Source organism: Oncorhynchus nerka, linkage group LG5, assembly GCF_034236695.1.
Source record: "Oncorhynchus nerka isolate Pitt River linkage group LG5, Oner_Uvic_2.0, whole genome shotgun sequence".
Classification (NCBI taxonomy): Eukaryota; Metazoa; Chordata; class Actinopteri; order Salmoniformes; family Salmonidae; genus Oncorhynchus; species Oncorhynchus nerka.
In genome coordinates this window covers 60700651-60711149 of record NC_088400.1, presented here as the reverse complement: position 1 = coordinate 60711149, position 10499 = coordinate 60700651, and the positions used below count along the sequence as shown (strand labels likewise).

Genomic DNA, 10499 nt, shown 5'->3' with positions numbered 1-10499 from the left:
GTTGTATGCTGTAGCGTTTAAGATTTCCCTTCACTGGAACAAAGGGGCCTAGCCCTAACCATGCAAAACAGCCCCAGACCATTATTTCTCCTTCACCAAATTTTACAGTTAGCACTATACATTTGGGCAGATAGCGTTCTCCTGGCATCCGCCAAACCCAGATTTGTCTGTCGGACTGCCAGATGGTGAAGCGTGATTCATCACTCCAGAGAACGTGTTTCTACTGCTCCAGAGTCCAATGGCGACTAGCTTTACACCGCTCCAGCCGACGCTTGGCATTGCGCATGGGCTTGTGGGCGGCTGCTCGGCCATGGAAATAATTTCATAAAGCTACCGACGAACAGTTATTGTGCTGATGTTGCTTCCAGAAGCAGTTTGGAACTAGGTAGTGAGTGTTGCAACCAAGGACAGACCATTTTTACACGCTAGCGCTTCAGCACTCTGCGGCCCCGTTCTGTAAGCTTGTGTGGCCTACCACTTAGCGGCAGAACCGTTGTTACTCCTCGACGTTGCCACTTCCCAATAACAGCACTTGTAGTTTACCAGGGCAGAAATGTGACAAACTGACTTGTTGGAAAGGTGGCATCCTATGATGGTGCCACGTTGAAAGTCACTGGGCTCTTCAGTAAGGCCATTCTGCTGCCAATGTTTGTCTATGGCGATTGCATGACTGTGTGCTTGATTTTATACACCTGTCAGCAACAGGTGTGGCTGAACTAGATGAATCCACTAATTTGAAGGGGTGTCCACATACGTTTGTATTTATAGTGTATCGTGTCAGATGCCTTGAACATCTGCATAATCATGAGGGAAACCTTCGAGATTACAACATACTGTTAATGTAGGATTATATAGTGTCAGTCACATTAGAAATTTAATTAATAAAGCCTTTGATTAAGCAGGGCCTTTTAGATCAAATTAAATCAAGCTTTATTTATACAGCACATTTCAGACATGAACGCAACACAATGCACTTCACAGGAAAAAAATATTAATTCAAAACTGAAATAGGAGGATAAAATAAAGAATAACAAAGACTGAACAACTAAAAAGCACCCTTAGGTAAAGCAAAACTAAAAAGATCTCTTTTAAATGATGTCTATAGTTTCAGCCCCCCTCAGGTTCTCTGGCAGACTATTCCAGAGACTGGAGGCATAATAACAAAAGGCTGCCTCTCCATACTTCTTGGTCCTAGGCTTTGGGGACAGAAGACCTGAGGGACCAACTGGGTACATAACTTAAAAGCATGTCTGACATGTATTGGGGTGCACAATTGTGGATTGATTTAAAAACCCTCAGGCTGCCAGTGCAGAGACTTTAAAACTGATGTGATGTGTGCTCTACATCTGGTCTTGGTCAGTACCCGTGCTGCAGAGTTCTGTATGTTTTGCAGTTGACCAATGGCTTTCTTGGGCGTACCAGACAGGAGAGCATTGCAGTAGTCTGCTTGTAATAAAAGCATGGAAAGAGTTTCTCTGTATCAGCCTGAGAGAGAAACAGCCGCACCTTGGAAATATTCCTCAGGTGGTCAAAAGCGATTTTGGTCACATTCCTAATGTGTGATTTGAAATTGAGTTCAGAATATGAAATGACACCTAGGTTTTTTACCTGGTGTTTTACCCTCATTGCCCGTAAATTAAAATGTGAGCCAAATTCTCTGTAATAATTGGCTCCAATAATAAGTACCTCATTCTTGTCTTGATTTAGCTGGAGGAAGTTGTGTGCCATCCAGGTATTTATATCACTAATACAGTCTAATACTTTATCTGTGGAGCTAAAATACTCTGGTGACACAGAAATGTAAAGCTGTATATCGTCTGCGTAGCAGTGAAAATCAATTCTGTGCCTTCTGATAATGCTACCAAGGTGTAACATATCCTGTATAAACTGAACCGTACCAGACCCAAAACAAAACCTTTTGGAACGCCACGTGATATCTATTTTCTCTGAGTTATGTTCACCAAGAGCGACAAAGACAAAGGCCTTACTGTGGGGAGGTAGGGGGAGAGCCACACACAGCCTGTTTAATGTCAACCGGAGAGTGCCTTGTACACCACTACTAAGTCAAGCATCATTGTTGTGTTACTGGTTCACACTTTGATTTGGTTACTGGTCAAAGAGGGGTCTGGACTTCTTATGTCCATCAACATATGAATGTAACAACCTTTTACAGTTTCAAATCAAATAAATCATTCCTTTTTATGATTATATATGATCTCATTTTCTTTTTCCTCTGCATTTCTCATTGTCAAAAATACAAAAGCAAAAGCCTGGATGGAGTGAAGGAGTCGCTTTACATCAATGGTGCAAATGATCTGGATAATTGATTGATCTCAAACTCACACCAGAGTGCTCCCTTCACATAGGGAAGAGCAGGAAGCCACTGAAGGTGCTGTAGTTACTCGACTTTTCATCATAGAGCTCCTGATTGACTGGGAGACGCATGTAGACCACATCCCCGGCCTCCAGCTCTAGAGTCAACGCATTAGACAAGAACCTATTACGCCCATTGTCATTGTTCTGGTGATTGAACATGACACTCTTGTCGTTGTGGTAAATATGGGCATCTACGGACTGTGGACCCTTGAGACCCATGGCAGTGAATCTGATGTAGTAGAGTCCTCTCACTGGGGCTGTGAAGACACCTGCATCAGAGGAGAGTAAAATAAGTTAACAGACTGTCACAGACACTGTTAGCAACGCTGGAATAGCTGGTTGTCTACATGTTTCTAAATGGGATAAAGATGACACAATCACAATGCATGTGTACACCTGTCCGATAGCAGATGTCTAATGTGAACATGATCTGATCCCAGGTCACATTTGAATACAAAAGTGAAAAGGGGGTCTTAGAATGTTGAAAAACCTGTATTTGGGTTGTAGGCCTTGCCGATGTTGGTGATGACCCTTCTGTATACTAGTGTGGTGATACTATTAAAGGGTCCTACATGTCCATCGTTAGTCAAACCAGCAGAGAAGGCCACCTTTGGTCTGTCTATGAACACAGAGGAGGGAATTCAAATCACTGATGAAAGACAAAAACAAACATGGTAAAATGCATAATATGGTTCTGATGAAGACGAAAATCACCTAAAAAGAACATAGAGATGAAATCCTAACGAAAGGTTTAAGTGAAAAACAAAGATGCAATCTGTGACATGTGTCATATTACGAACGCATTCGGCCATGGAGCAAAGTATAAAAACCGCCAACAGCCCAACAGCCATTCCATTAGATTACAAGCATGTGCAATCGTAGGCCTACAGTACATGCACCATGGAGTTTACCTGCATTCTCTCTCCTCAGCTTCTCCACCATCCCCTCGCTGGCATTCAGTCTGGCCTCTAAAGCTACCATTACAAAAAGACCGATTAGTCAAATGATGCTTAAACTCTCTGTTTTAAGCAGAATGATTTCATATATCCAGGCTGCATCACATCCGTGCGTGATTGGGAGTCCCATAGGGTGGCGCACAATTGGCTCAGCGTTGGCCGAGTTTGGCCGGGGTAATTGTAAATAAGAATTTGTTCTTAACTGGCTTACCTAGTTAAATAAAGGTTAAATTAAAAATTAAAAAATTATATATGTGACTGAACTCAGGAAGGTGAGCGAGCTTATGTCCAATTTTCAAGATTGTCTTTCTTTTACATTTTATAAAAGTACAGACTTAGCTTCAAATCGGCATATAATATGATATAATTAAGTTATGCTTCTTTGAAATTTGACAAAGCTGTTATTACATTTTGGAGACAAGTAGGAGGCAAAAGTGCCCTTGAATGATTTTCACACTTTCTAGAGGGCTCTTTTTTTTGGTTTACGCCCATTCAGCATTGTTCACACCTTCTTAGGCCTTCACCCCACCCATCTTTTTAAGAATTCACATGGAAACGAACGAGTCAGCGTGGCGTCGTCCTCCAGGAAGTAGTCTATTATCCCCCTCCTTTCTCTCAAACATGGGATCCTGCCTTTCTCCCTACATAGCTCCGTGCTTTCTCCTTGACGAAACCAGGGTCATCATTTAACAGATCCCAGACACGTTTGTAATTAAGGCATATGAAAGGTCAGGGAAGTTAGGAAAAGGCAACAAACGCCTACGATCCAGAATCCGGTCACATTGATTTACCTGTGTTCCCATTCTCACTGTCTGTCACTCTGGCCTCCAGGGCTAAAATATGAAGTGAGTTCATATGAGAAATAAGCATAAATAAACGGTCTATAAACAGTTTTCATGGACAATTTTACAAATACAGTTTTATTCATGACCCTTTCTTTCTAACGATAAACAACTGATGTTGGTGGACAAACTACATTTACCTGCATTCATTCTCTGCAGCTCCCCCACCTCCCTTTCACTGGCACTCAGTCTGGCGCCCATGGCTAGAATTACGAGAAAATGGAAGATCATGATCCTCCTCTAATCTGACCTCGTTATAACAAATTCATTTGTCATTGATTTATTTTTACTTCAGTTTATTTTAGTAAATACTTTCTTAACAATTTTCTTAAAACTACATTGTTGGTTAAGGGCTTGTAAGTACGCATTTCCCTGTAAGGTCTGTTGTATTTGACGCATGTGACAAATACAATTTGATTCGATTTTTTGATTTGACTCAGTCTGGTCCCCATAGCTGGATTTATGGAAACAAAACAAGTCTCACAAACATGTTCATCCTCCACTGAAACGAGGTCATAATGAACCAACATCCATAAACACCTGCATTCTCACTCTCCAGTCTGGCCTCAGCTCCTCTGCTCCTTTTTCCTCTCCACCTTCTTTCCACTCGTTTCTCCATGTTCCTCAGCTTCTGTCTCTGCTCCAAAACCACAGTTCCCAAGTTATCCACCATGTCTCTAAGCTCCTCTACCTCGCCCCAGATATCAGGGGTTGTGATGGTCTGGCCAGTCGTCTGTTTACTAGTCGTCTCTGTATCTTCAGTCCCGTGGCTCTCTACCAAACTCTCTCTGTCCCCACCACTTTCTCCCTGAGTCCGTGTCCCAGACGGACAGAACAGCAACACCAGCAGAGCTACAGCACCCCTCATTCTGAAACGACACCTCTTCGGAAATAACGCAGCCTGTGAGGTTCACTCCAGGCAAAAAAAAGCAGTGAACCACTGCCTGAGAAGTGTTTCACATGTTTCTGACGTAATGTGTACAAAAGAATGTCAAGGATCCTGCTGAAGAATTCAAGGTGAGCTGGCTGCCTTTTTAATCTGAGACACTGCAAGGTTGTGGGAGAACAGAACCTGTTATTTGGTTGAAGGTCTTTCTTTATCTCCATAAGGTACGGTGTGTCAATGTTTATGTTTATCTATTTACATAGTACTAATACTGTGACAGATCACACACAATGCATGAATGCACACTGTAGATGCACAGATGAACTGATTACACATTCAGAAGTAACACAATCACATAGTATTGACATGTTCTTTTACAGATATGCACTCACACACACACGCACGCACACACACGCACGCACGCAAGCACGCACACACACACACACACACACAAAACGTTTGCATCCTGTCAAATCAATTGAGCAGCTCACACAACAACCGGTAATCAGTACTTCCCATTCATTTATTCAGTCATCAGTTAATTAGTTTTCATCTATATATTCTACCATTAAATATATATATATTTAGTTTAGTTTTACAAGGAGCCTCACGGCTGGTTTTCATACTGTAGCAGTAGGATGATATGCTCATCATAAATAAGCCTATAGGGGTGCTTGCGGTTGGAGTGTGTGTGTGTGTGTTCATGGAGTAGCTTTTGCTAGGATTGAAATAGGCAATCGATGAATAACCCAAAGCATTGTTCTCCTGGACACACTGACTGACTAGCTGGTGGGGGAGAGGAGCTGAACAGTACTCAACAGCTCCACCTGGGGACTGACAGCCCCCCTCCCGCCCCCCAGTACGATGGAGATGCAGGAAAGAGAACGTTAGCAGCGCCTGTGGGGTTGTTGTGTTGGGAAAGAAAATGCGGGGGAGATGATATTTGACCTTTGACCTGGAACATATATTCAGCTGATCTCTTCTACTTTGGAAGAATGGGAAATCAGTGGGTTCCATGTAATTGACATTGTCAGATTCTTGTAGTGGTGCTTTTTGTATGAGGATATGTGGGCAACCTGGTTAAATGTTAGGGATATGATACTGGTGATTGTTTTTCATGATGTGGCAAATAGCCAGGGAAAACAAAGACAGAGCAAGAGGGATGTGCTTGTATTCAATATTACCATTTATTTGAGTTGTGTCAGATTGATGCCAGCTATATAACTGAGAGAGAGAGAGAGAGAGAGAGAGAGAGAGAGAGAGAGAGAGAGAGAGAGAGATATGTGTGTGTGTATGTATTTTGTAAGCAAAACTTTACAGCTATACACAGTAGCATTTTTTCGGTAATAGCATCAGTATTATTATTCAAGGTCATTGAATTAGATATTTTAAACAGGAGAATACTAATAGCATGATTTTTTAAGTATGTTATTTATATACCAGTTGGCTAAAGTGAGTGTAATAATTACAGTAGTGAATAGGAGATGAACAAGGTTACTGAACAAGGCTACTGAACAAGTCTACTGAACAAGGCTGCTGAACAAGGTTACTGAACAAGGCTACTGAACAAGGTTACTGAACAAGGCTACTGAACAAGGTTACTGAACAAGGCTACTGAACAAGGTTACTGAACAAGGCTGCTGAACAAGGTTACTGAACAAGGCTACTGAACAAGGTTACTGAACAAGGCTGCTGAACAAGGTTACTGAACAAGGCTACTGAACAAGGTTACTGAACAAGGCTACTGAACAAGGTTACTGAACAAGTCTACTGAACAAGGCTGCTCAACAAGGCTACTGAACAAGGTTACTGAACAAGTCTATTGAACAAGGCTGCTCAACAAGGCTACTGAACAAGGTTACTGAACAAGGCTACTGAACAAGGTTACTGATAAGGGACACTGAACAAGGCTACCATTTGTATAAACACTTTTCAGATTCATTTTGATTCCACATAAATAGTATAATCTTATTTAGATGAGTCTGAGGTTCTGCACAAATCAATGACTGCATCATAAGTTTCACCAATTATATTATTTTATACATATCAAATATGTGGATGTTTGGTTTTAATTTTCCATTTATATTTTCTTTGGTTGATCTGAACGTAGTGTAGAAGTGGTCTGGTAAAAGAGAAAGTATGTTTCTAAATCCAATTCACCTGTTTCGTGTGTATAGATGACATAACAAACCAGAAGTGACAGTAACCACCAACCCAAGTACAGCCTTGATATATAGAACAATGGTTATCTGCTTACTGCCACTACAACCAATGGTCATTATTTAACAACCATACAATACGGTTTGATAGATCGCGACAAGCCGTTTCACCTTGTCATTTTCTTCATTTTGCAAGTCTCCGAGACTCTCGGAGGGGAATTTCTCTTTTTGTGACGAATCCTCCAAATTCAATCCGCTGACAAATTTACACAATTTCCCATAAGCCTTTTCTTTGATTTAATACCGGCCTCTAAAATAGTCAGATTATGTAGATGATCAGATGAGGAAATGATTCAATCCATCCTGGTTTCACAGAGAAAGTCATTTGATCTGTCACTAACTGTATACTTGGAGTCATTATAGTGGAAATAACTGTGTTATTTAGTCTGGTCTAAACTGTATTGTTAGACTTTGAGTCTGACCGTAGTCCTAAACGATAGTGCAGTATTATTATATGACCACTAGTGGGCAGAGTAATCACTATTTAAGACTCAGGGTTGTGTAACAACACTCAAGAGATTGTTGACTGGGATAAAAAGGAAGAACATAATCATGACAGCACAGTTGGACATCTTCATCACTGTTTAGTATCATATTGATGATGGTCAGTATCTGTGTCCTCAACACTCACTGCTAAGAAGATGTTGGTGAAAACGGTTTTATTATTGCCGGAGTAGACTAAATGAAAACATGTTTATGGGGATGTGATGGAATGATATTTACTTTATTTATGATATTTCGTTAGATGTGTCGTTTTTTTTTCTTTCAACATTTTGTTACTATAAATGTGATTCATCTGATATAAATAAAAGCCACATTGAAGAGGAGCTGCAAACACAACACGTGCTATGTCAAGTTGCAAATGACAAATCCTACAGTGCGTGGACACCTCTAATGGCGGAATTTAAGACGGCTAAAGTTCATATTTCTATGACTTTTACGTGCGACTGCTCTCCTTTTAGTTCACCTGGAAGCTCCTATTACAGTATCACATCAATGTTTTGGAACCATATTCAAAGCAACACAATTACACTCGCCAGAGAAAACACACCAAGAATGTATTTTACATTTGACAACTGAATGAAAAACTTCATCATTCCATTTCATCCCATTGACAGAAATGATGGACGACAGGTAAAATATCCCAAATACAAAACATCTCATAAATATCCGACCGTCACCATTAATAATTCATTTCCTTTTCTTTGACACAAAAAAAAACAGAACAATAAGTGTAACAACAACAGGGATAATATATGCAGTAAAAAGCTCATTGTCTGACGGAGGAGTGAAGAGACCAGTGAAATGTGCACTGGAGTGAAACACAAGAGATCCCCGAAAGGGTGAGGCTCAATGTCACTCTGCACGGAGCGCAGGCAGCGCAGGCAGCACAGACAGGCAGACAGGTGGGCAGGAAGCATAACAAACCTCCCCCAGATGAGCCTAGCTGCTCAATTAGAACTATTATGACTATGTTATGAGAAAATGAAGAAAAAAATACTTTGGCCAGTTGAAGATTTGCTCCATAGAAAGACATGTTATAAGCCTTGTAAAAAACAAAATCATAAAGGATGCTTATAACAAGATATAAAGCATTAAAACTGTCTGTTACACGGTTAAAAAGCAATAATCCAATGTATTTTCTTGATGTGTGTTTGAGAGCATATTGGAGTGAAAATGTACAAGGTTACTTTGTGTTTCTTTGCATTGTACGCACGGATGTGTGTATTCTATATGCTGCATTTGTCCTTTGTATAGCTGGGCTGTCGGTTGCTAAACATCCTTCAACCCTAAACAAGTCGAGGAACAATACCTCCTTGCTTTAAGGGGACTCTCTTTGGCCAGACCTTGTGATGCTTACCAAAAGGGTGTCCTTCGTCTGAAAGACTTATAGAAGAATGCTTGCCAACTTATTCTGTTCATGAAAGAAGAAGCACATTACTGGCTTAGACCCTTTAGACAAACCTACTCGCTCATTCCATCTGAAGATAAACCATTAACCAACCGAAACACATTGGTTTCTGGGAAATAAAGAGTGAACACATGGAGCTGCCATGAAAACCCTTTCACCCTTTCACTTCCTTCTTTAACACAATACGGTTGAAGCACAGCATTCACCTCTGCTTTCCCGACAGGAAATATCTTAGTCGTTTACCTTGCTTCACTGCAAGGCTTTCTCTCTCCCAAGGCTAAAACCGAAGCATACCTCAAGACCGTGTCTTGGTTTCAGGCTGTTGTGTGGCCACAATTCCTCACCTTGGCCCTTGTTAATTGCATCAGGGCTCTCTCCGTCTAGATGTGCTCTGGGATGGAGTCTCACAAGAGACAGGGCAGGTGTGACAGAACGACATTCTAGTCCTATTGATGATCAGAATGCACAGGCCCGAGGGTGTGAGAAGCAGGCAGCCACGTCGCTTTGAACTTGGCATTGAACGGTGGCAGTCCGTGTTCCCTTTGTGGATGCATTTCATTGTGCAGATGGGCACTAGTCGTATCTTTCATCTCCACGCCGTGCTCTTTGAGGGAGTAGTTAGTGGCGGAGGATGCGTGTGTGAGTGTGAGGAGACCTGTCTTTTTTCCATTAGCAGGTGTAGTCTGTTGGCCTGCCCTGCCCAGACTCTTTGTAAGAGCCTCACCACTAGTTTAACCCTATCAATCGGAGTAAAGCAACTCGGGTATTTGACTCGCTCTGCTACATCTGACTCCGTTTTGACGCCACCAATCTCTGGAGGATGTTGTGTTTGTGGATTGGGCAAAACCTTACGTCTTTCACCCTAGTTTGGTTGTCCACTGTTCTTATCGAAGCACACAACGTGCTCGTGGCTGCAACAGTAGGAACTAAAGGGGTGTCAACACTGCTGCTGTTGTGATGACTCCAGGTTGAAGTTTGTTTCGGAGGAAAGGAAGTGGAGCCTCTTTGCTTCCTCTACTTGTTGATGTGAGAGGGAAATAATGTACGAATAGGATTGTTTCAGATCTTCAGCTCGCCACCGCTGTGAATACCGTAGCACCGTTTCAGACAGCGTTTCAGTTACTGACCCGAAAGAAAGCCTTTCGTAATCAAGACCACGTCACATTTGTAAATGTCGCTCTTCGTACGAGGGCAGAGATTGACTTATGGCACTTGAGTGATTTGTTGATTTGTGTGGTTATATATATATATATACAGCCTCTCGCTATTCAGTGAGTAGGGTTGGACTTGTGTTTTCTCCCTGAGTTA

General features: G+C 41.6%; 1 protein-coding gene across 3 annotated transcripts; it reads right to left on the bottom strand.

Annotated features, from left to right (window-relative positions):
• Positions 1-1998: 1998 nt before the first annotated feature.
• LOC115129979 (complement C1q-like protein 2) lies at positions 1999-5111 on the bottom strand. Of its 3 annotated transcripts, XM_029660768.2 has the most exons (6): positions 4715-5111; positions 4315-4377; positions 4124-4165; positions 3288-3350; positions 2867-2995; positions 1999-2645 (listed from the first exon to the last, which is right to left on the bottom strand). In XM_029660768.2, the coding sequence occupies exons 1-6, from the start codon at positions 5040-5042 to the stop codon at positions 2359-2361; spliced, it is 912 nt and encodes a 303-aa protein (XP_029516628.1). In that variant the 5' UTR covers positions 5043-5111; the 3' UTR covers positions 1999-2358. The 3 variants fall into 3 exon arrangements, with proteins under 3 accessions (XP_029516628.1, XP_029516629.1, XP_029516630.1); XM_029660769.2 differs by lacking the exon at positions 4124-4165; XM_029660770.2 differs by lacking the exons at positions 4124-4165; positions 4315-4377.
• Between the last annotated feature and the right edge of the window lie 5388 nt (positions 5112-10499).

Bases quoted from the DNA above. Each gene is read 5' to 3' on its own strand.
- LOC115129979 (XM_029660768.2), bottom strand. From the start codon at position 5,042: ATGAGGGGTGCTGTAGCTCTGCTGGTGTTGCTGTTCTGTCCGTCTGGG. The intron at 3,351-4,123 runs GTAAATCAATGT...TTGTAATGGTAG, and splicing joins CAGTGAGAATGGGAACACAG to CTTTAGAGGCCAGACTGAAT. The intron at 2,646-2,866 runs GTTTTTCAACAT...CCTCTGATGCAG, and splicing joins GGCCTACAACCCAAATACAG to GTGTCTTCACAGCCCCAGTG.